This window comes from Rhipicephalus microplus, chromosome 8 (assembly GCF_043290135.1).
Source record: "Rhipicephalus microplus isolate Deutch F79 chromosome 8, USDA_Rmic, whole genome shotgun sequence".
Classification (NCBI taxonomy): Eukaryota; Metazoa; Arthropoda; class Arachnida; order Ixodida; family Ixodidae; genus Rhipicephalus; species Rhipicephalus microplus.
Genome location: NC_134707.1, coordinates 105,790,360 through 105,816,112, shown reverse-complemented (window position 1 = coordinate 105,816,112; position 25,753 = coordinate 105,790,360). Strand labels below are relative to the sequence as shown.

At 44.3% G+C, this 25,753-nt stretch overlaps 1 protein-coding gene across 1 annotated transcript in view; it reads left to right on the top strand.

Annotated features, from left to right (window-relative positions):
- Positions 1-25,753, top strand: part of LOC119163897 (putative cytochrome P450 49a1) — a 60,897-nt gene that overhangs the window by 4,635 nt on the left and 30,509 nt on the right. The window contains exons 2-4 of the mRNA XM_075872450.1: positions 11,707-11,944; positions 13,914-14,104; positions 19,477-19,678. Coding sequence (XP_075728565.1) covers positions 11,707-11,944; positions 13,914-14,104; positions 19,477-19,678 — 631 coding nt within the window. The remainder of the gene's footprint in view (positions 1-11,706; positions 11,945-13,913; positions 14,105-19,476; positions 19,679-25,753) is intronic.

Sequence of the window (25,753 nt, the reverse complement as noted above, 5' to 3'; positions counted from 1 at the left end):
TATTGTTTGGTGTTCCGAAAACCCATGGAACAGCATACGAGAACATGTGGTCAGCGAAAATACGAGTGCAATGATCTACCATACAAACAGCTGCTCTACGGCTCCGTGACTCTTTGATGGATGCTCGTAGGGGATGTCAATCAAAGAAAGCATAATAAAAAGTGATAAAAGTGAAGGGTAAGGGGGTGTAAAGTGGGGGAGGGGCCGACGTAGCATATGCGCTATGCACCACGGCACTCTCTGCCTTGTGAAGCTCGCTAACGGAGGCTTGCAGAGATTTTCGCGCCGATAGTCTCATGTGGCGGCAATAATTTACCGCAGTGCGTTCAGCTGCGTCTGTGGCAATGCATGAATATTTACCCACGTAAATCACTGCGTTCGTCGCTGTGCAACATCGCCGAGCTAGTGTTGATCAATCGTGCTCTATCGCGCGTGTGTGACGCTCGTCGACTGCTTTTATATATATATATATATATATATATATATATATATATATATATATATATATATATATATATATATATATATATATATATATATATATATGAAATAGTGTTCTGAAAGTATAAGCTAAAATCCAGGCGGGCAACTGAATTCCTCGGAGAAATGAGAAGCGAGGTTAAAGACCGCATTTGCGTGCGCATGATATTTTCTAAGCAAAGTACAGTGCCGATCTTGCTGACAAAATAAGTGCTTAATAATTTGCCGCTGATCCGTACATACCTAACCCGTCCGTCGCCGAGGGTTAGCAAAGCCGAGCGCGTTTACGAAGGACGTCGTTGTTTACTTGAGCAAATGCAATAAGCGTAGTTTCGCTTCAGACCGTTTTTCTAGCACCGTGTCGACGCCTGTTTCAACCGGGGTCAACGCCGTGCTCACTACTTCTGCTTGAGATAACATGAGGGTTCCCCTCAGGGAGATGACCCAAGTTTTTTTTATTCAAAAAAAATTGTAGAAAAAACATTTTATCTGAGAAAGCCTAGAGTAGTGTGTGAGACAGCTCTTTTATAGCAGAACCACACTCGAAGGAATCGCATTTTTTTTCTTGGACTCAACATTGGTGAGGAAATAAGACAATCTAGCGAGAAAGAGTACAAGGGGAGGTTTCGCATCAACTACGGTATAAGGGTACTGAAATGAGAGGGGTACTGACATAAAATTTGCTGCCGTTGTTTTTTTCTTCCAAGTGAAATGAAGAGCCTAGAAAAGGTGTTGCCAAGCATGAGTCCACCCTTACATGTAATTACAGTCTTTTTTTCGGTACCTAAATTTCGATTTCTACTGCACCTTGACATCACAGCGCGATAACAGGTTCTCGTTGCTTGCTGGCGCAATATGTCCTGCGTTTCCTTGACCGCTACGCACTATTTCACCGTTTCTGATGCACTAGCAGTCTATTTGGAAGTTTGGGTGCCTTGCTTCATCCCAACTGGCTAGACTGCTGCAGTAAGTGAGCAGATTTCGTAGCGTAGCCTGACGCCTATCTAGTGCCGATGTCGGTAAGTGCGCTGCAGTATAATCTAGTTTAATATGAAAACAAAGCGACCGTGTATCTGCGTAAGTTGCTGCGAAGGAAGGTTAAAGCAATATTCTTCTGTGTGGAGGCAAAGCGTATAGAAAATACCCGCTTTTTCGTTCATAGCATCGCAATGTCAGCGCAGTGTAATAAACACTGCGGTTTTCAGAATTACGTATTACCTAGTACTAAAGTATTAACGCTGCACCTCAAGTATGCGTACTACTTCGTTTTCATTGGCGATGTTAACAGGCATGAACGCGGCCACGAGATATAGATGCGTGGGTCTAGAGCGAGGGCTTAAGCTGTCACCGCGGGTTGAATTATTGAACACACGGACCAACAATAAGACAGGCAGACGACGATTTCTGCGTCGATTTATACCTATAGTGGCTATCGTCTTTACAAAAACATGTGACCATCAATTGCGATGACTCACAATCGCTCCGAGTCGTGTTTCTTTAGAGGAGATTCATATGACAGTGTAAAAACACCTCTGAAAAATAGTGTCAGTGCCCATTTAGTGCGAAATGAAAGAGAAGTTGCCATTAGCATAGACCAAACCTGCCACCTTCAAATAACTTGTCCCAGGCGTCCCCAACTGAGCTAGAGCAACGGTCATCCACCCATCCACTTAATGGAGTAGTAGCAGTAGTAGTATGAACTTCATTGCACTCACAGGGAGTAAGGACGAATGTGGAAGGGTCCCTTAGTACAGGGCCCCCGTCGGCCTTTGTGGCTCGCTGGTCCTGTATATATGTGCTTTTAAACCGGGGATTGTAAGCTACCATCGTGAAAAGCCATGACAATTATTGTGGAGTCCCCTTTTTGAGCGTACTGGCGTCATTGTGTCTGTAACAGTCTTTACGTGCTGGCAGTTGGTGCGTAATACCTGGCACACTACATTACCGTTTTATAACTACCAGAACGATATCTTCGCCTTTATTTAGGAAAGAACGGCGCTTAAGGGCATATTTTTCTTTGTGAAGAAAAACAAGCTCCTGAAGGCAGCCCCGACGAAAATCAGCACTGAAAGCAAATTTGAATCAGTGCGAATACGAACACTAGTAGGAGCCACAAAACTTTTCTACAGAGCTATATGAAACGCCTTCAGAGCAAATTCCTTTCTATTTCTCGGAATACAAATTACATTGCCTGTACTGACACAATTTGTTAAAACAAAGCTTATATTCATGTCCTGTTCACAGGCGGTGTTCTGAAAATCCAATCTTGGCGAAAGTGGAGCACCTGAGGCGCTCATTCAAAAAATCTTCGCACTAATGCACGCGAAAAGGCCAAACACAATGCACTTTTGTTGCAAAGCTGGGATTTGAACCCAGGTGTCTCCTGTCTTAAAGTGAGTGTGGGGACCACTAGGCTGCGTCGCCCATCCCGTTCCGAGTTGTTCGGGCAAGTCTCGATATTTCACCTTTTATCCGCTAGGATGTGCTTTGAAGAAGCCCCCCCCCCCCTCCCCCCCCCCACTGGAAAAATCCACTGCGCGTTTACTACGTCGCTTCATTATTGTCTCGGCTTCAAAGCGTCGCGTTTAAGAACCATTGGCTTTTCGCTTGCTAATTGTCCAAGCTACGTAAGCCCGCAGCTCACAGAGCTCAGTTCTGCACCGATGCTTGGCTTCCGCTTCATGAGTTTGCGGCGCTCTGCTTCTCGCGCGCCGACATTAGCTCACGCGAGTCTATACGATTGGCTGGTGAGACCCCATACGCGTAAGAAAGCATGGCTGCATAGGTTCAAAATGATATCAATGAGAGAAAGATAGAGAAATAAAAGCAAAAGAAAGTCCGGAAGATTAAGCAGGTTGAACCCTATTGCCTACCGTACAAGATACAAGGGGAAAGAGGAGAAAAATAACAGAGAAGTAAAGATAGAAAGAGAGGACAAGTACTACGCTAGCACTCTTACCAATGTGTAGCGCTCATGGCTAAAATAGTCATAAAACTGTGAACTGTCACAGAGTACGGGTCGACTTCGACCGCTTTATTGGAAGCACACTGCAATCCATGATGCTGAAGAAGGCTTGAAAAGATTGGCGACAATGTATGTAGAACCTGCAATGCGCTTTGAGCGGTTGGTGTTGTCAATATAATGAGCAGTGTGTGCATTGTGCTTATGTCAACGACACAAACACAGATGACACGTAGGTCTTCGTCGCGGAGATCAATAATTAAATATTATGTCGTCTCTTCGTGGGCGGGTAGTGGTGATAAGAACAGGTATCAAAATAACCTTGGAACACAGTAAGACAGACACGGACAGGCGTGTACTTTGAACTGCGTTTTTTTTTTCGACATTCAATATATGAAAAGGCTAACAGAAATGCGCAAGCAAAATATATTACATGGTCACGAGCTACCTGATTACGACACCTGCAAAAATTTCCACTCATGATCAAAGTATAAAACGGAAGTTTCGCCTATGCAACACGAGTGGAATGCACCGGAGGCATAATTGAAACACATTAATGGTAATGATGCGGGTGCCGCAACTGTTGCGTCAGCGTTAGAAGTGAGATCTGCTGCGCTTATTCGATGCTCTCTGCGGCAACATGTACTGGTTGACGCAAAGCAGGCGTATTCGTAACCGTCTGCCTACGCTTCATCGAAATCAAAAATGTGTTACTCCATGCCTACATAAGAAAAGTGCGTGTTCTGAACTGCGGCGTGTTGGGCGTACACCTTCGGCCTCAGGGATTATTTGTGTGAATTTCTTGTCTCATTTTTTCTTGTTGGACAAGATCAAACTGCACATTTTTTTAGGTCTGTTTGGTTCACATTCTTTTACCTAGCGGGAATTTTTAGCGCAAAGAAGAAAACACATTCACAAGACGAGAGGACAGAACAGCCCGTCCTGTCCTCTCGTCTTGTGAATGTGCTCTCTTTAGCTCAAAATTTACTTGAACTGTGCACCATTTTGCCGCGTTGTTGATTTTGTTAAAGCAATCTTTTAGCGGGTTTTGTAAGGACGCTAGAGGTCAGATGCACAATAAGCGTTACAGTTTCGAGGTGGCGCATGCTATGATGGCATCGTAAAAAGGCAAACCGTTCAAAATGAGTCTCCAAAGGACCGAATAAAAGAGGAAAAGTCTCAAACCGAGTATTAAATAGTCTGAAGGCGCATATCTTTAAGCGCATTTCTGGTCCTTCATGGGTAGTGGCGGTTGGCTAGATCAATTCCATAGCTTTTTGCAGCACTCCATTGAAGCAAAGTTTAGTCGGCCTATTCCTCAAGCTTTTCACAAGGTCGCCATTTCAATGGCTGACACAGAAGAAAAGACTCGAAGCCTTCTTCGCAATCAGCTGTCCTAGAACTTGGTCGTGTTTGCTGTACCGGTGTTTTACTAAATGCGTCCAGAATCCCCCCCCCCCGAAAAAAAAACTTCAGAAAATGTGACATCTACTACTTGACTTCTCAGATACTTTTTTCTGTAGAAGTATGGGCCCTAATATAGAAAGGACACCAACTGGGCTGTAGTTTGAAAAATTAAGTAAATACAATTTTCCTTATTGGAGTAAGCCGTTTCTTTTAAAAGCGAATTGAAGTTCTCTATACAACCAACTCACCACAGGTTCACAATATAGAAATAGCGGCATCTAGTAGTTGTTGCGGCGTAATAAGAATCAACAGAATTCAAAAGCAAAGCGGAAACTGGCCAGAAAATCGGCGCGACAAGCATACGACCAGAGGGACGCCACGTGTTAAACAGATTGGTTAAAGACCTTCAGTTTTTCTGTGTTCGTTAACGTATATGCACTATATGTTGCGATTGCAGCGGCAGCCCGCATACCCATACAACGAGAGCGGTTGACGGTTGATATAGTTGGGCATGCTCATCCTGAAAGTACTAGAAAATATGGCTCTTGTGCTCTGCTGGATTTCCGTGTTGCCGCTGAATCGTAGTGAATTTCGCTTCTCGGAAATAAATACTACAGAACGCTTCTCTAAAGCCTGCACTGGGTACTTCAAAAGAAGGATTCCAATTCTCCCATTCGACATAACCATCTAACTAATTAAGCTCTTAATTCAGTTAAAATGTGCTATCGCTGTTCCAAATGATGCCTTTCGGCCATTCTAATAGGCTTTATGCTGGCGAAACAATTGTGGAGAGAACGATTAAGTGTAGCGTTGCCGGACTTTTTAAAGAAGTCTTAACACATTTCTTGAAACGTCCGCTATGTTTGCGCATTAATACAACTGATGTCTTCATATCACCATCGCAACAAACCCACATGAAAAGAAAAGTATGTCACATAAAGTAAACCTTGTTACGCCTACATTTCGACGTTTAGATTTTTGCAATTAGGTCACTAATGTTAAGGGCAACGGGGCGGGGGCTCATTGGAAAATGGTATTTGCGTAACTGGAGAAGTTCTGTGGTTCTGTAAAGCTTTTCATACAGACAAATTAAGCAGCTGTGCATGCGCAACTTGGTACTGACAATGAGCACGTGACGTTTTTCGCCGAGTTTACATTTTTCCCCTTGGGCCTCGAACTTAGACGACAAGGCCACCTGTAGTATAACCTGCTGCCAAGTGCCGACTTTACACATAAATTGCAGGCTGTTCAGAGCACCTGTGACATCGCTTGGATTCATGCTCCATCTCCCGGTTTAATTATGGGCAAAGCCACAAACTTGGACTTCCTTGGGGAGGTTTCGGCTCACCTTCATTATTTTCCTCAAATGACCGTTATTTTCACCGTCCATGGGTCAGCGCTGTTAGGAAAAGAGAAAGGGAGCGGGGGGGGGGGAGATTGCACTGAGAAGCGCAAGCTGAGCAACTAAATATGTTCTTTGGTTGTGTGAAGCTGCCCGAAGGTGCATCCAGGACTGGAGGCACCTTCACAAAACTTCGTCTTCACTGTGGAGGCACGAAACTTCGTCTTCACTGTAGAAGGAAGCAAAAGCGGGGAAAGTGCGACATGAAGCAAGAAAGGAAAAGAAATTGCAGTTTTATCGTGAGAGAAACTTCAGTAAAACTTCATTTCAGCCTAGTTGGTTCATGACCACAAAGCTACTTATAAGCGCAAACAGACACACCACATAGAAAAAAAACGACACGGAAAAACTGGAAGATGCATCAACGAGCAGCTTAAAGAACACTCGCAAAATGTTAACAAGAATGCTGATAAAGGAGCCCATCTTGTGACGCATATTAACACTTGCTTCAATTGGGAGGCACGATTTTAAGAGAAGCCGATCCTTGGCAGGAGCAACAATGAGCATGCGCTGCTGGCTTTGGAAGCCTATCATCTCAGAAAAAGTGCTCATCTTTGCATAAGTGACATGTCTCTCTCCATGCACCCATCCGACTTTGATATTGTTTCTTTGCGTACGTAATACACTGCTTCATTTTTAAACTCAGATTACAATCTTGATTTGATTGATATGTGGGGTTTAACGTCCCAAAACCACCATATGATTATAAGAGACGCCGTAGTGGAGGGCTCCGGAAATTTCGACCACCTGGGGTTCTTTAAGTGCACCCAAATCTGAGCACATGGGCCTACAACATTACCACCTCCATCGGAAATGCAGCCGCCGCAGCCGGGATTCGATCCTGCGACCAGCAGGTTAGCAGCCGAATACCTTAGCCTCTAGACTACCGTGGCGGGGCGGGAAAAGCTTCGAGCCAAACGTGCGTAAAATAAATGCAGTTGACATTACAGAGTTTGAATAGTTGGGTGCCCAAGTGGCTTGCGTACGCAAGACGATGGGGTGGCGGGAATAAACATGCGCTGCTCTAAGCGCATGGGTGCCCGGTGTGCCGGGTTGTGCGCACGCACTGCCGAAATCATCGTTGCCAACACTGAAATACTGGTGAAAATCTTGGCAGGTTACTTCACTCGGCATGTCAGCCACGTTACTCCAATGGTGAGCCAAGCCTGGCCAGATCAATCCACCTCAGTGCTGTCACCAAAGCTCGAACTGCATGGCTCTACTGGCTCGACCACGCCAATGAAGTCTTGAGGTTGCCGTCTTTTGTCATATAAAATGATCGCTAAGCACTGGCAGATTGCTCTAGCAAAAGCAAAAAAGCCTCTGAATTACTTGTTCGTCAACAGTGTCAACGTTTATATGACCGCCAGCTGACTTTGACACCCATTGTTTAGGCGCATGATAAGCGAAGAGTAAATCCGCTACGTCCAAGAAAGATCGGCATAAAGCAGGGACTAGCAGAGCACCCTGCAACGCCGAAAAGCCAACGGCTGTGGCTTGATGTACGTACCTGCAGTTCATGAGTCTAAGGGTAGACGAAAACCGACAGCCCGATCGCACCACCACAAATTTGCACGTGTACGACTATGTCGTTATCAGATTACAGCCAGCCATCTGAACTGTTGTGACTGCTTCAGTCGCAACTTCGACACCTGCACATTTCCTGCCTCGGGCTGATAACTTTGTCATACTAATCAAGTAATGTGGGTGGAAACAATTCATCTTACGCAGCAACCCATAACCAGTGTAACATTTCAAATGGTAAGTACGTGAACCAATGCATACTTTACAAAACGCTAAGGCACTACGAGTGCGCCTCAACATTATGCGGCTTCGCTTCGGAGCACACAACTATCAGGCACGTCTCTTAGGATGCGTAAGTGGAGGCGTACCCATGCTCTTGGGGCCCCTGGTGCCAGCCTACACAGCAAAAAGCTCTATATTGATGCACAATTATCTGAAAGTGTGTGGTGATTGAGTTCAAAAGAGATGCGCTGCAAGTGAAGTGTGCCTCTTCTCTTTTAATCAGCCTGGTCTGAAGGCGCTAGTCTGTTTCCGCCTGCCACCAAGGTCGTATAACATGGAACAACTTTATACAAGATTGACTCGTTCAGTGAACAATGGGGCTTGTTCACTCAGTGTGTGCTGTCTCAGCAGGCACGCCAGAACATCTGCATACCTTATCGCAGCTGTGATCATTGTCTGTAAGGAGTGAAAGGCAATGCGATCTACTGGCTCATTGAATTTTGGACTGCTCATCGATATGGCTTTGTGGAAGTAAGCCACTGCATGCGCTCATTGTAGAGGTAATGTTCGCTCTTGAGCGCATGACAGCACGCATTTTCTTTCTGTTGGTTTTTGACATTTTGCTGCAATATATTGCAGCAATAACCTCCACAGTCCCTGGGTATCCGAATAGGTACCGTTGTTTTTATTGCGACAGATCGTCACAGTTTGATAACCGTGTGTTCAAATTTATCTAGGAACAATAGGGATGATTTGTTTTCACGAAGTCCTCAGAAGTGGCTCCGTGTGTCTAGTTATCTTTGTAACACGAGCGAACGAAAATGACTGAGTACTGCACAAGCGCTCGTCTGCGTCCTCGTGGCAAGGGAAAGCATTTTTCTCAGTTGTAGCGTGACTGAGTACGTCTAGAGAGGATTCCTTTAACTGTGGACCGCTTGTAGTTTATATGAGAAGTCATTTCAATCTGATACTTTTGTTTCACTCAATCGTGGAAACTTCAAAAGATGTGGAGTACGCAAATGTGCACCATCACATTTTAGACAACAATTCAGTTTTTTGAATTGAGATGAAATGATATTAGTGATGTGTATGTTCCATGAAAGATCGCTACAAAGAGTGACGCCCAAATACTTGTATGACGGAACATTTTCTAGCGGGATGGCATTAACTGCGTACGTATACACAAGCGGCATGCGGCGGCGATGGAATGAAACGACTTTACATTTACTCGGGTTAAGTTCCATGAGCCAGCGCTCACACCATTCCTGGAGGTAGTTTAGGTTGGCTTGTAAGGACGACTGTTTTGAAGTGTCAGTAACAGTGTCATATATAACGCAGTCATCAGCAAACAGGCAGGTTTTACAGGTTAGCATTGAAGGCAAGTCATTAATGTATATAACGAATAAAAGGGGAACAAGAACCGAACCCTGGGGTACTCCGGACGTTACTGGAAGAGGATTAGAGGTACGGTTGTTGATATTTACAGACTGGGAGTGGTTTGTAAGGAATTCTCTGATCCAATTTAAGGTGTTCGGGTGAAGATTTAACTGGGAAAGTTTTAGTAACAGTCGAGAATTGGGTACTTTGTCGAACGCTTAGGAAAAATTTTAAAATACGGCATCGGTTTGTAAGTTACATGATTGATATGTGGGGTTTAACGTCCCAAAACCACTATATGATTATGAGAGACGCCGTAGTGGAGGGCTCCGGAAATTTAGACCACCTGGGTTTCTTTAACGTGCACCCAAATCTGCGCACACGGGCCTACAACATTTCCGCCTCCATCGGAAATGCAGCCGCCGCAGCCGGGATACGAACCCGCGCCCTGCGGGTCAGCAGCCGAGTACCTTAGCCACTAGACCACCGCGGCGGGGCGTTTGTAAGTTACAGTCCAGGTTAGTATGCAAATCATGAACAAATAAGGCCAGTTGCGTTTCACAAGAGAAACCTCTGCAGAACCCATGTTGTGCTGGATGGAAAAAGCTGTTTGAATCAAGAAAGTCTATGATATGCGTGTAGATGACGTGTTCCATGATTTTACAGGGCACGCTGGTTAAAGATATGGGACGATAGTTCAATGACGAGTTTTTGTTACCCGATTTGAAAATTCGAACGACCTTCCCGTTCTTCCAGTCATCTGGTAGGCGTTCTGTTAAAAGTGACGGTGAGAAGAGCAAGCATAGAAAAGATGCACAAATATATTTTGTGTTCTTAAGGAATTTGGAGTTGATTTCGTCATTACCAGAAGAAGAGTAAAGTTTTAATTAGTCGATTAAGCACATAATTCCATTAGCAGTGAACGATACCGGTGGCATAGCACATTTTATAATAGTGGGTGGTATTGTAAATGACACGTAACTTTCTTTGGTAAACACGGATGAGAAACCGGTGTTGAAGATGTTTCCGCATTGATCATCGGTGAATACGTGACCCGATTCACTGGTAAGAGTAAGTGGGGCAGTATGCGGGGGTTCAAAACCTGCCAATTTTTTTTTTGTTTCTTAGTCAGCATGCTTGGTAAGTCAACGTTGAAAAAATAATTCTTTGTGTCTTGAACTGCGCATACATAAGCTTTTTCAGCTGCGTAATATTTCTGCCACTTTTGCGACTCTTCTAGTCTTTTGCTAATCTAAACAGGTGTTTTTTTCTTGTTTTCTAATCTTTTCAGAGTTTTAGAGAACCATGGCTTTTGGCAGTTTGCGCGGAAGCGGGATTTCGGAATAAACCTGTCAGTCAATTCATTGACCTTGTCCTTAAACAGTGTCCAGTTTTCTTCGACGGACCGGGAAAAGAGAGTAGTTTCTAAACTGGATAAGAATGCGTTAAGCGCCAAACTTATTGCTTCATAAATCCCCTTGTCGTACAACCGAATGGTTTTTTGGGTGTTTTGACGAATTAACGCTTTAAATGCAAATTAGGTATGGATGATCTTATGGTCACTTATTTCAGGTAGATAAGTAATCGAGACCATCTCATCTGGGTGACTGGTTAGTATTAGGTCCAAAATATTTTCACACTCTTGTGTTACGCGTGTTGGTGCAGTTACCATTTGTGAAAGGTAAAAATTTAAACAAACGTCCAGGAAAGCCCCGGCTTTGCCTTGTGCCTGTGACGGCACAAGGCGAAGCCGCATTGGCGCGTTCCCGAGGCTCAGGGGGTAAAACTACGTATGCCTGCCTTCTATTTTTTTTTGTACAAATCGTCACGTCACCATGAGTCCCAGGAAATAACATATGACTGAAGATGATGAGAATAACATATGACATATGACAGAAGAGATGAGAATAACGTATGACAGAAGAGATGAGAATAACATATGACAGCGTGACCGGGCGCCTATTTGAACGGGTAAGAAAATAAAATAAAAAAAATTGTCTCTGGCGCAATACAAAGCTTACTCAAGTGCATAAAATACAAATTAAAGTTAAACGTGTTTGTTTTTAAGCAAAATAATTCTACCTCTGACGATTTTTTGTCAAAATAATAGACTTGGATAGTCAAGATCGACCACATTCGCTGCTGGGTGACATTAGTGGTCACTTTTTATCCACTTTCAAGATCAAGTTAAAATTATGATTCCTTTTTTTTTCTGGCACGAAAGCATACTTGTGTTGCCACCAATGTGATGAACGATCTTTTCATTGGTGCCACAATCAGGAAAAATTTTCCGAGCGGTAGACAGTCCCATTATTGATCCTTTCTATTTCAGGTAGGTACAATATACGGAAGCAGAATGAAGCGGCCTGGGACATGTATCAGCGGTACGGCCCTCTCGTAGGAGAACAACTCCCTGGAAGGCGAGTCCTGGTGCACCTTTTCAACGCTGACGACATTAGGACCTTGTACCAAGAGGAGGGACGGAAGCCTTACCGAATGGGAGCACTTCCATTCAAGCTCTACCACACAGAGAGAAAGGAGTACTTTGCTAACGCTGGCATACTGAATGCGTAAGACAGGTTTCAGTTTCATTTTACTTTATTGCTACATTTAATCATCATGATCAATCTAACTTCTCTAACGACAAAGCAAGGACATCTGCAATGTTTCTCCAGTTAGTCTGGTCCTGCGCTTGCTGATGGAATGTTAACGCCGCGCTTCTTTCTCTGCCTACGTGGCACACTTCTCTTTCCTTGGAATTCAGTATGTTACTCTTAGTGACGAGAGCTAATCTTGACTTCTTGATTTATGCCCAGCCTGAGCCTAGTTCTTCATCTTCATTTCGACTAACAGGGCGTGAACAGGCGTTTGTTCCCTGACCCACTCTGCTGCCTAAAGGCGTGCCCAAACCTCTTCAGAAACGTGGAAAAGCATGGAGAAAAAACGTGGCTTATGAAGAGGGATCAATCTAAAGCTTTTTTCAAGTTTTTTCTTTCTCATTCGATGGTGTTCGTTTTACCAACGCTATGTGTTAGTGACGACAATACGCCATTGAAATGTCGGTGCACTCCGGCAAAAATTACTTTCGGGTACCTAATACTCACAGGGTACCTAATAAATTTCGGATACTCACAGGGTAACTAAAAAAATGAATTAAGAAGACTCGATGGCGAAATCAATCTCCTACTACTTCTTTGCCTTCTCAGTATAGAAAAGTAGATATTCCCAAGGCACCCTCTAAAAGCTTTCGGTACCTGACGTTCCGTCTCCAGGATATGAGGCTTTGCCAGCTTCCTGCTCCTGCTTTGCACTGCCTGCATGATCGTTCCACCTTTGATCAAGCGACGACATCATATGATGACGTCATTCATTGACGTCACGTCATGAAGTGGCCGCAACGGCACCAATTTTTCTGTGCTGTGATTTCCCATAGCGACGTCATCACGTGATGTTTAGTGTTTTTTAGCGTTCAGACTGACATGGAAGCCGCCTTTTATTGTATCAAAGGTTCGGCATATGGAGCTCTGCGCGGGGAAGAAGGCGCGCATGTGGCTTCATGATGCTACTGCATACTGCCTGTCTGCAGCAACCTTAGGGTCGGACATGGCTATTGTTCCAGACAGCATACAAGTTCTTGTTCGCCTTTGCTGGGTAGTTCATTCAGAAAGACGGAGCCGGGGTGAAGAAAGTACCTTATATTTTTTGACCATTAATAACAGCTTTGAAGAGGGGAGCATAAAATGACCATTAGCCTCGGAGGAGTAAGTGAGCTTGAAGACACCGCTATCAGCGTCACGAAAAGCCTCTAAACTTGGTCGCTAATTGGTTATAATGATCTAGTTGACAATTCCAGTGAACTGAGGAATAAATCTGATTATGATTTTTTGTGTGTACATAAATGCTATCCCACGCTTGCGACGAAACCTGCGATTTTCGAAGTATTACTGCAGTCTTCTGGTTGCAAAATGACGTATTCCGTGATTGGACAGCGGCAGGCGCCGTTGACATACATAGGCGCTTGTAGCGACGTCACAACACGTAGTCTATGCCCAACCCGAAGCTTGCCACCGCCCTCCATGATCACGTGGCAACTGCCACAGAGCTGCCTCCGAGCACAGAGCATTGGCGAGCCTCTCGTGCGTGCCCCGTGATCGTATAGGGCTATGGCGAGCTTTGAGCTAGGCGGCGCTGCGCCCCACGCCGTCGCCAGAAGCAGTTTGGTATGTCGACGACGCCTACCACTGTTTATTAACATGGAATAGGTCAATACACGGCTTAAACGCACGTGCAGCAAAAGTTGCTCTAACATCGCAACACAACAGCGTTATATTATTGGCTCCTTTACTTACACCGAAAAACATTACGTTATTTTTCTATGCGGTCTTCTTCATATAAATAAGAAAAATTAGCATCATTTTGCCCGTAGAAAGCTCGGCTATGTGTTGTATCGACGGTGTAACAATGAAATACTGTCTCTTTCAAATCTCGCATGGAGACGTTATATGGTCATGTCACGCTGTCATGTCGTATTCTCTGCAGACAGGACGAAGAATGGCACCAGATAAGGTCAGCGGTTCAGCCATGCACCTTTAGGCCTCGGACAATTCAGCTTTACGCTGAAGCGATGGGAAATATTGCTGAGGATGCCGTGGAACTGATCGCCAGTGACCGCGATGAAAATGGAGACGTATCGGATTGCTACAAAATCATGCAGAGATGGGCATTGGAGTGTAAGTCTGTTCTGCTACAGTATTGCTTTTAAAGCACTGAAAATCCACAGAACATGGTGGTACATTATATTTCAAAAAAATAATAAAAATAAATAAGCGCTAATGAGCAGCCTCTCCATAAGTTGAAAGTACATTAAGGAAAGATTTAACGTCTTCATTGTCGTCATTGGTAGTAAGATCAACCACTAGGTGACCTTTTCAATAATGTAACTGTTTTGTTCACATGAAACTGGACTTATAGTGCCTTATCATAAAGAATGTAGGCATGCAGGTGTGATCTCATAAAACCACAATGCAAAGGCATTTCTTTTTTTCATGTTTAATTCATACCTAATTTTACTTAACGGGGCGTGCTTCTCTATGACACGTTTCTACTACCTTGTTCAACTTTCTGCCTTTTTAACCTTCAAAGCACAAAGTATCTTTGGGGACACTACGAAAAATTTGGTTGTTAAGAAAAATACCCATCATGCTTTATTTTCACATTCAATGTTTATAAACAAAGTGATAAAAATTGATCATTACCAATAAAATGTCGATCTGCACTTGGACAATTTTGTATTGCCGAAATTGGCCTGCAATATGGACCTGCAGACACAGGAAATGTTAGAGCTAACACCAGAAGAAAATGAACATTTTGCTCTGGGCAAGAGCATGTAAAATTCATACGGCTGCTTCGCGGTGTGGGACGAGATATAATGACAGTATCACGAATTACGTCACTTCGCTTTCAATGAGCTTTCGGTTCATTGAAGCGACAGCGACCATCAACCATGCAGGAATAATATTCTTTTGTCAAAGCAACAAAGCGCAGCAAAAGTAAAAAAAAATCAAGGGACCCTACAGCTTCGTATTTAAGTGTCGAACACGATAGCGATATTCTGTTTCTAGTAATTATATCATTTACCCATCACAATCGCTTTGCTCGCTAAGTGGCGATCACAATCGGATGCTGACCTGAAAGGTGCGGGTTCGATCACAGAGATCTCGCAAATGTCCGCAAGTGTCGGGGTTTTCTTGCGAACTTGTGAGACATAAAGTACGCCGAAAATGCACACAAGATAGTTTCTTGTGGGGCAAAGGACAAGGACAACAAGAAAGAAGACAGGGAGGTAAAGCAGGCAGATGCCCGGTTCGCTACCCTACGCTGGGAGAATAGGAAGTATAAAGATGAGAGACAGAGGAAAGAGAAGGGAAAGGGAGGATAAGATTATCAGTATATGGGCTGACGCCTATGCAGCGGTGGCGCGATACAAAAGTTAGAGGCGTTTCTAATATAGGCCTGTAGTCCTCAAAAAGCGCAAGACGGCTTTGATTGCTCTTTGACACGAAGAAGGACGAAGACGGTGCTCCAGAAGCATCTGCACAGGGAGTGGCCGATCGTCCAATGGTTGCAATGCATCAGAAAGCTTTTGTATCTGAGGCAAATCTAGGGCAACGGCATGGCAGATGGTCGATGTCTTCTTCGCTGCCGCAGACATCACATTCCGCACTGTCGGTCAATCCAATGAGGGTTGTGTACGCTTTTGTGAAGGCAACCTCCAAGCAGAGCCGACAAAAAAGCGAAGCTTTACGTGAACGATGTGCGGATGGACGTCGAAGTTCCAGTCGAGGGTTTATTTTGTAGACTCTCACATGTCTTATGCTTAGGGCATTCCGCTCCAGCATACACAAACTACGTGCCAGGTGACGAAGTTGTCTTGCAGCGTCTGTCATTGACAAAAGAATTGGAAGGGTGTACTGTTCTTGGTGGGATCTGCAATCCGCGTTGTCTGCGAAATCATTGCCACTTATCACACAATCACCATGTAGCCACTGAAAATTGACCTCGTGGCCTGTTTCTATGACCTGGTGAAGGAGCTTGACAACCTAGTACGTTAGGTGTCTAACACAATTGTTCATTTGAGTGTTTAAGACAAGTGTTCAGACAATCGCTGGGAGTTTAAGACAATTTTTCATGGTGCGATGTGCGATGCACTTCACTGATAACCTCTATTGTCTTGTCGAGACCTAGGCAGTTGAGTTTCGCACAGCTCGTAGAAAGAGGGAAATGCATCGAGATGGAGCACGTGCTTGTAGTAGGGCTTTATCAGTATAATTACTTCATATTTGTCTGTACATTCAAGTTTTATGAATGGAGGAAAGTACATGACTCTGTTTGTTAGGAAGGCGGTAACCAGTAAGATGAGGTTGGCCTCTTTCATGACATGACGTTTTCTGGCGTTAGGAGAGATGAGCCTAATTTCTGGTAGACGTGGTGGTACAGTAATTGCATCGTGTTTCGAGTTGCCGCCGTTTTGTTTAATGCGCAAGTCCATTGAATGATTGATATGTGGGGTTTATCGTCCCAAAACCACCATATGATTATGAGAGACGCCGTAGTGGAGGGCTCCGGAAATTTCGACCACCTGGGGTTCTTTAACATGTACCCAAATCTGAGCACACAGGCCTACAACATTTCCGCCTCCATCGGAAATGCAGCCGCCGCAGCCGGGATTCGAACCCGCGACCTGCAGGTCAGTAGCCGAGTACCTTAGCCACTAGACCACCGTGGCGGGGCAATGCGCAAGTCCAGGATGCGAATAGTAGAAAGTGTTCGCATGGGGTTATGTTGCACACTGAGATCTGTTGAGGGGGCCACTGTTGAGGGGAGGTGTAGGTCAACATCGGAGTAGATCTCATTTTTGGGTAGAGCAGGGCAGTCCTCGTTGTTTGGAGTGAGTTGTGACACTATCAAAACCAGTTGAAGTCGATCCCGATTATCTCCGTCGCTGCTTCGGGCAATGCCGAGCGTAATATCGGCCGCTTATGTGCTACAATGGATGTCATGAATATCTTTCAGAAGTGATGGAAAGCTGAAGCATGGGCAGATTGGAGAAAAATGGGGAAAGGACTTTTCTCTTGCGGTGTCCTTTTGCTATGAATTCTTGAGGAACATTCTCAAAGCTTCCATATACATTTATGGAATGCCATCTCTCTGCGGCGGCGGCCGCTTAGCCCTAATTGAATGCGAAGCACAACCAAAGACGTCACTTCCCACGAACGCAATTATGTAATAAAAAGAACTATCGGTTTCGTATATCACGTCACCACTTGAACATCTCGGGCGTAAATCTCATATCGAGCCACAAAACACCTACCTTCTGAGGCCACTGTAATGCTTCCGCAATTTAGACCCAAGAAAGCTCCCACAACATAGACCAATTGAGACTTGTTTTTTCAGCTTTGTTTAGGTTCAAAAGAAACATCTCAGAAACGGCTTCTGGTTTTACTGAAGCTTAAAAGCGCTCTTTCAACCCATATTCATCTTTATTTTCATCTTTATTGCGTAGCTAAAGCTATGTCACTTTTTCAAATAATTTTGTCAACCCTATTCTTGTTGCTTCAAAAGCCCAAATCAACTCACGCATTGTATCTGGATGTAAAGATCCGCTCGTGGTGGTGACAGCTTTCAAATGCAGTGTTGCGGAGCATGTCTGGCCAAGTGAGGCGAAAACGGTGCTGCAATGCCTCAATGTGTCTGGTTCACCACTCGCTACAGGTGTGGGCTGTGTGCGCAATATTTTTGCTATCTACTGGAATCTGGTGACAGCTTACTAAACTGCATCAATATCTTCAATTTATGACCACGGCACCGGCAAATCATTGACCAAAGTGTGTCTGTCCTATTTCTGAGAAAGTTGCGGATGCAGATTAGGAGCGGACGTTTGCGTTGAGCGGAGTGAGAGCGCCAAGAATGAGTAGATTTAGCACATTGTTTAACGTCTTAGTGACTTCTAGCCCCGTAGTAGTGCGTGCAGCGTGCCGAAAGCCATCTTCACCGTCGATAATGACTCTTCCGTTGCAGCATCTGTACACTCTTTGTCTGCCAGCAAAGATGGCGGAGCCGATTAGTCGCACTAGAAGACAACAATCATTCGCTGTTCCGCGCCGTAGGTGCTCTTTGTGAGACCGCGAAATCCACTTGGATATAGGGAGCACCTCTGGTGGTGGCGGCAACAAAGAACTGCCATGAACCACACACTGGTCTTCCCTTAAAGTCTTTTGCTGGCGTTCACGTTGGCTCAAATTGAACTTGAATTGGAACTCATAAACTTGAACTTTATTTCTGCATCTGTGCATGGTACGGATAACAAAAATACGCACGAAAAGCCACTTAAGGGCTTTGAAGGAGTGTCTCCCAGCCTTTTTTGTCAATGAACAGTAGACGGGCAAAATTAAAACTATAATGCATTAGCAAGTTCATGTACAGAGAAAAAAAACTACGTGGATAATGTACGTTGCTGCAGTTTCTATATTTAAAAACCATACTTCTGTAGCTTTGAGAAAAGATGGCTGATTCCTTTTTTCAGGAATCTGTAAAGCACGAAAGTGAAACGGGTCTACACAGTGGTAGCTAAGCATTTATTGTGGATTGTTTCAGCACAAGGGCGAAAGAATGCTACAGCAACAAATCGGAATGTTACGCGAAGACAAGCAGCTTGAAACTTTCTGCACGCACCTCAAGCAGAAACCATGCATAAAATGACCGTACGCAAGATAAGCGACGAAAAACAACTGTCACAGACCGACACCTAAAGCACGCTGCTCAAACAGAAAGAAAGAAGCAGGAAACTAACGCGCAACTATAGACAAAATGAGCGTGAATAGTCACATTACCTATTTTTTTGTGTGAGCAGCCCACGTCTACACGCGGCCGCGGCAGCGAGCGAAGTGGCTTTCGTGTTCTATTTAACCACTGTAACTTTAAAGCAATCTTGTGGTTTAAGCACGAAAGGTACATAGCGCCCGATTCCCGAGCTAAGCGTGCGCGCGAGTCAGTAACTACGCTACAGAGCATCTCTTATCACACTTGGACCACGCCATGTGGTCCGAGCGCATGGTGGTTCGCAGTTAGCAAGTGGGGCTATATGCGGTTTGTGGTCCTGTGCGTTTTGTCGCGTGCTGCGAAGTGAGAAGTGAGTGGTTCGATGTCTGTATCAGAATTGTTTCCACTTGCCTTTTTTCTTCTACATCTGTTAGTATATTATTTACAATGTAATATCTGTGCCGAATATACGTCAGTGCAGCCATCGTGAACCCAAGCGTGAAACACCTTCGTGCTAAAAAGGAAGTAACGCTAAAGTAGATATAATTTGAAAATGCTTGTATCTGAATTGTCCAACTAATTAATATCCCTCCGTGGTCAACAAAATCGATTATAACAAAACTAAAGTCACTATTTCCGGTTATATGCCACACAATATTCAGTGTACATAAGTTAGAGTAAAAAGTTACATTGGTTGAGATGTGTCCTATTTGCTATTCGTATGTAGAAGTATGAAGCTGAAAACGAGCGTTTTAATATTGTTATTTCCTTTCATTTTCTGCAGCCGTCATGTTTGTCTCGATGGATAGGCGACTGGGTCTGCTCGTTAACCCTTTGCCACCTGAGTCAGACGCAGCTGGAATATTGGAAGGAATTCTTACAGTGTTTTCTTGCATGGACGAACTCGTGACAAGATTTCCTTACTACCGGTATTTTCTTACGCCTACTATGAGGAGCTTCCAACGAGCCGGTGATTACCTAACCTCGTAAGTAGGACCAGCGTGTAGCAGGTCCAGCGCATTTATATATAGCTATAAAGTTATGTGGGGTCCACCGCCTAGCGTGCATTGAGGGCCACGTCATCAGAAGAAAGCGAATGTAGCACGTCACATTGAAGCCTCAACAAAGTACCGTCAGCTATGTGGCATCGCTGAGAGCTTTAGAGTATGCACCCTTTAAAATTCGAAACGTGGGGCTAAGCTTTATAAGAAAGAAATGAAGAAAAGGTGGTTACTTGGAGGGGGGGAACACCATGTTGAGAAGTTAAAACACCATCGTTAAAACTTCAGTTTACTTGGGCTAGCATGGCTCTGAAACGTTCTCATGAACCGGCAGCTAATTAACATAGCAAACACTTCGTCACTTTCATGTTTTATGTGGTGTACCACACGGCAATATTTCCGACCCCTTAGTTTTTCTCATCTGCATTGCTGACCTGCCCAAGGCATAGGTTGGCCAGCTCTCTCTTGAGTCAACTCACTCAAGAGCCTGAGTAAGCGCGAGTGAGTAAGTGAGTCCAAGTGAGTGTAATTCTAACGAGTCAGAGTACGAGTGAGTCCGGTTCAAAGAAATTCGTGAGTGCGAGTCCGAGGGAGTTCGGCCCAGGAATCGTTTAGTGAGTCTGAGTACGAGGGAGTCTGAAGTGCAAGATTTAGTTCTTGAGGTAGCCTGAGTGAGCTCGCCTTTCTTTTCCCTATCTACCACTGAACCATCTACTCTGCTTCAGCATTACCACAGCCTTATCTACTTTACCATTTATACTCACGTATATTCACAGGTATTTTAAAGCAGCATCACTCTTACATCATTACAATAGATATTGATCAGAGGTTTGAATTAAATAGAGGTGCCTTGTCCCACCTCACCAATTCTTCAAGGAAAGTTCTTGATCAAAATGAGTTATTTAGTTACATCGACCAAGACAAATTATTTAACTGGTTTGCGAGAACGTTAACTCGCATTCTGATGCACTAAATCAAGCGACTCTAGGAAGGGCATTGATTACGTAAGAGCCGTTGTTAAATACTATTCATTCTTTGGTCGAAAAAGCAAATTATAGACTAATGCACTCATGAGTCGACTCACACGCACCCACTAAGTCTCAGATCGAACAGCAAGCCTGAATCTGAGTGAGTGCGAGTTAGTAATATTTTGGTGAGTTTGGGTCCGAGTGAGTTCGGCAGAAGAAAATTTTCCTTTGAGTCCGAGTGAGTCCGATACAGAAAAACGTTGGTGGGCCGGAGTGCAAGGAAGTCCAAAGCGCGATATGCGTGTCATGAGTGAGTCTGGGTGAGATCCAGAGATTTTTCCGATGTATGCCTGCCTGACAAATTATTATCAATTGATTGATTGATTGATTCTTTATTGATTTGTGGTACTTAATGTCCGAAAACTGCCATATGATTATGAGAGACGCCTTAGTTGAGGGATCTGGAAATGTGGATCACCTGGGGAACTAATTATAAAGCATACTATATTTCCTGATAGCATTTGCCACCTTATCCGAAGTAGGGGTACAGTCTTACTTTTCAATAGGATTTTGAGCATATGAGTGAGTGGTGCAAGACCTGGCAGATGACATGAAATGTTTTCATATGCAATCTTATGACCCGCAGTTAAAAGCAACATAATTTATTGCCATATAGAAAATTATATACAGCGTTGTAGAACGTACTCGGAAGTCGGAACTACTAAAACTGAGACGAGGACCAAACCCCGCAACCTTTCTGCTGAACGCATATCACGTCTATTTGTGCCAACTTCTAACACGTCAAAATCATTTGGTTTTCTGCGCCATAATTCCTAAGGCTCTCTCCGTATAAATAAGCATACTTATCTTATTCTGATTCATCCTCAAGTTCTCCTACGCTATTTGACAACTAAATCAATAACCGTATCAACAATACTTGATCAACATGTTCGAATCTATCCACCATTTTACTCAAGTCTCCCTGAGTTCCGCCACAGTCCTCTCTGGCTGTTGCTAGTGCACTTGATCTCCACGAAAAATGCACTGCCGATGCTGTGACGTGAGCTTTTGTACTCTCGTGCAACAGCCCAGAAAGGAGGAAATCTTCCTCTTCATAAAAAAGGTTTATTTCAAGAGAGCAAGTCAATTCATTACGCGTAATTACAGCTACCTATCTAGCATACCACAAATTATACACACCCTTGCACTTAAGTCTATGAAAACTCGTCATCACATTTCCCTTCAGAACATTTCCATATATTCATTGACAAAAATAAGATTCGCATTAGTTCATCTTGACCTTGCTCCTCGAACTTCACCCCAACAGCATGAGAACATTAGCTTATCCTGCATGAACGTTGAAACTGGCGGTTCTAACATATTGGCACTTCCAAGAGTGATTTGTTTGTGAAATGATGTGCCAGATATCTCGCATCAGTCGGACATGAGGGAAAATTCTTGGGCAATCTTAAAAAAACGTGGCTGATCTATCTTTCTAGCAATCAGATGACACGAAAGTGGATCGTGTTTTCACTGAGGTAGTTCAATGTTTATTGTGCATCGTTTTGCCACAAGGGCGAAGAAGTAGATGTCACAGCTACAAATTGTAAAGTCACGTGAAAAACTGCAAGCACCTCGTAACCGATGGCGCGTACCCCAAGCAGAAAGTATTCACAAAATGAGCAGACACAGGACGAGCGGGACAAGTAACTGTCAAAGCTCGACACTTAAAGCGCGCTGTTAAACAGGAAGACGCACGAAACGAACCCACAAATACACACAGGACAAGCGCAAACTGTCACATTTCTTACTTCTTCGTGTGTAACCAGCATGCTCTTTTCATAAACCCGGCCACGGCAGGGAGCGAAGCGACCATCGTGCTCTGCCGAACTACGAGTCCGATAAGCGCGTGCGCTGAAGAGACCATGCTCAGTGGAGGCGGCGCTCATGGAAACACAAGAGGCGACGACAGCGCACCCAACGCTACCAACGCAAGCCTTTCGTGCCATCTCCCTACTGATGGCGCAAACGCGTTCAAGTTTCCGAGCTCTGAGGGCCACCAAACGACGTATGAAATACGTAAATAGCTTGCCGTCAGTATTTCTGATAACGTCGGTTTCGGGGCCTAGTGGTTAACACTGTGCGCAGTGGATCGAGGGGTTTCTGGTTGGACGCCCTGCGGCAGAACTTTCCCTTCTCAGTTTTGAAGACGATAGTCGTTTTCGCGATACTTCAACAACAACAAAAAATTTTGTCTGTCCCTCTGTCTGTCCAGCTGTGGGTGTCTGTCTAACGATTTAGTCACCCAGCAAACGTTAAGCCTATGCTCAAAGCCCAGCCATGCTGATCTGGTAACTGAAGTTGAAGTTGAAGTTTATTGAAGGGTAAGCATACATATAAATGAACAGATAAGCGGAATACATGAGGAGGTCCCAGAGTAAAAACTGTCGGGGGGACCTCCTAACACATTGAGAATAAGATGATGCACAATATGCAGCAGACAATTGGCGTTGTGACAAAGTTCTAAATACAATGTGTAGCGTGAACAAAATGAACGAAAACACTTTACTCAATTTTCGAAAACACGAAGATAAACAACAATTTACAATAATTAGAAGAGCAGAACTAAACCATACATAAACTACGTTTTCTTTAGAGGTGGTGTACATCTCCAATTACACTATTGGAGTAGGGACATTGTAATTACACATATATTGAACAATTCATCAAAGCAGTGCAAAACAAGAAGAAAGTGAAAATTGCAACAATTCCAATTTCCTAATTGCACCGATGTCTAACATGTTCTACTTATTTCAGTGATTAAATGTATTTTGGTTCGTCGGTAAAATGAACTTGTGAAAGATTGCTTAATTTAAAAAGGAATTGTGTTCCACGCGGACACACCAGCGAATTTAGCAGTCGTTTTCCTATAGTTTGTGCGAGCTTTAGGTAAATGAAAATTCTCACGCACAGGGAAACGAGTTCTATTATTATTAGTCGAAAATTCAGGTGAGAAACTCTCTATGCGCACATCGTGATGAATAAGGCGAAACATGATGACTGCCAATTTTAAAGTAAATAATTTGTTAAGGGGAAGTATGTTGAGGTCATCGTATAGGGGGATGAAGCGACAAAGGTACGGACTGAACGTCATTAGCCTGCGTTCATACTTCTGAACACTGTCAATAAAAAAAATATTACACATATTTGAGGTGCAACATCAATACTAGGAATTAGGTAGTGTGTTCATTTAGAAAATTCACTGATACATTGTTTTAAAGACGGCAGTGTTGATTACGCTGCGATGACAATGCGACGCCATGAACGAAAAAGGGGGTGTTTCCTACGCTTTCCTTATTTGACGTAGTGCTGGAACCAACAAATAGGTTTCTATTCTAAAATGCTTTCGTTTCTTCACATTCGTGGTACATGGCGCACATCCCATGCAGCACCCGCCAATCTACTCCCGTAAAACCTCAAAGAAACGTATTATTCTCTCTTATCAGACAGAAGACTATCGTGTTTCGATGTACTTTGCAGGGTAGCATGCAGACACGTGGTAATTTTTTTTCCTTTGCAGACTGTTAGTATACAATTTACAACGTCTTATCCATGACGCAAATATATCATCGCTGCAGTGGTGTACCTTAGCATAAAATACTTCATGTTAAAAAAGTATTTATGCCCTAAAATTTGAATAATGACAATATCACATGAAATCGTGCCAATAGCGCTGTTATATATATATTGTGAGCGCAGTCACTGACTCTTCTTCAACAATTGGATGTGTCATCATCACTTGTATATATTCCTCATCTGTAGATAACATAATCAGAGTGGGCCAGCTCGAGCTCACCTCGAATAAAGCTCTTCCTCATAAGTGGTGAACGGTGCTTCTTGATCCCCAAATCCTACCACACGTTATCTCTGGAGCTACGCTCGGGTCGTCGTCTCCTACCACCTGACATGGCAGTGCAAGACAATCCTGGCTTATCCAACACCGCCGGCCCAGTGCAGCCTCCGCTGTCGACTCCGGCCATCCACAGCCACCAGCGTGATCCGCCAGCGTTCTCTGCTCTCAAAGGAGATGGCGTTGAAGGATGGATACACACCTACGACCTCGTCAGCGAGTTAAAAAGGTGAGATACTCTGTACAACTTGCGTACGGTTTCTTTCTACCTGACTGATGTTGCCGAAACCTGGTTTATAAACTACCTCCAAGATCTTCCCCACCGGGGCACGTTCTTACGGCAGCTTCGTCAGATTTTTGGTTTCCCTGCAGTGTTCGCGCTGAGGCAGCAACGAAAAAGCTTGCTGAACGCATTCAACTTGCGGGTGAGTCAGTCACCTCTTACATTGAGGATGTTCTTGCCTTGTGCAAGCGTGTAAACTCATCTATGCTGCAAATACGCCATATTATCAAAGGCATGAATACCACCGCGATCAGCACCCTAGCGTCCTACCACGACTCAAGATGTCATCACCATTTGTCAGACACTAGACGAACTTCAGGCTCTTCATGTCTGCTATGATGCCTCGGACATTCGTCTTCCTGCGGCCCTCGACATCTGTGCCCTGGTCTGCAACATCGTTCACGAGGAGCTTCATGGACGCTGCTCTTCCTGCTCTCCACCATATACTTTAGCCTCAGCTCCAACCAACTTGCGGGAAATCATTAGGCAAGGCATCTGGGTCACATTCACCTTGTTCCGCCGAATCAAGACGTCGTCATGTACCAACGTACGCCGAAGTTGTGACGCTCTCAGCACACACCACTATCCCAGTGGTATACTCCAGGTCACCATGTACCTGTGGCGTCAGTGTCACCACCGATGCGTTCACAGCCGTATTACACCTTTCCGTGTCCTCCTCTCCCGATCTTTTATTTTTGCGGCTACAAGGGTCACATATCTCGCTTTTGCCGAAGGCGCCATTAGGACGGGCAACGTGGCTACACTCCAGAGGAACGCGGACGCTTCAGTCTACTCATGAACTAGCAGCGCATGCCTTACCGGTCTTCTTTTCAGCGTTTGCCCTCTCCTTTCCACAGTATGGGTATGCCTGTGAACTCCCGTAAGTCTTGCCGCCACTC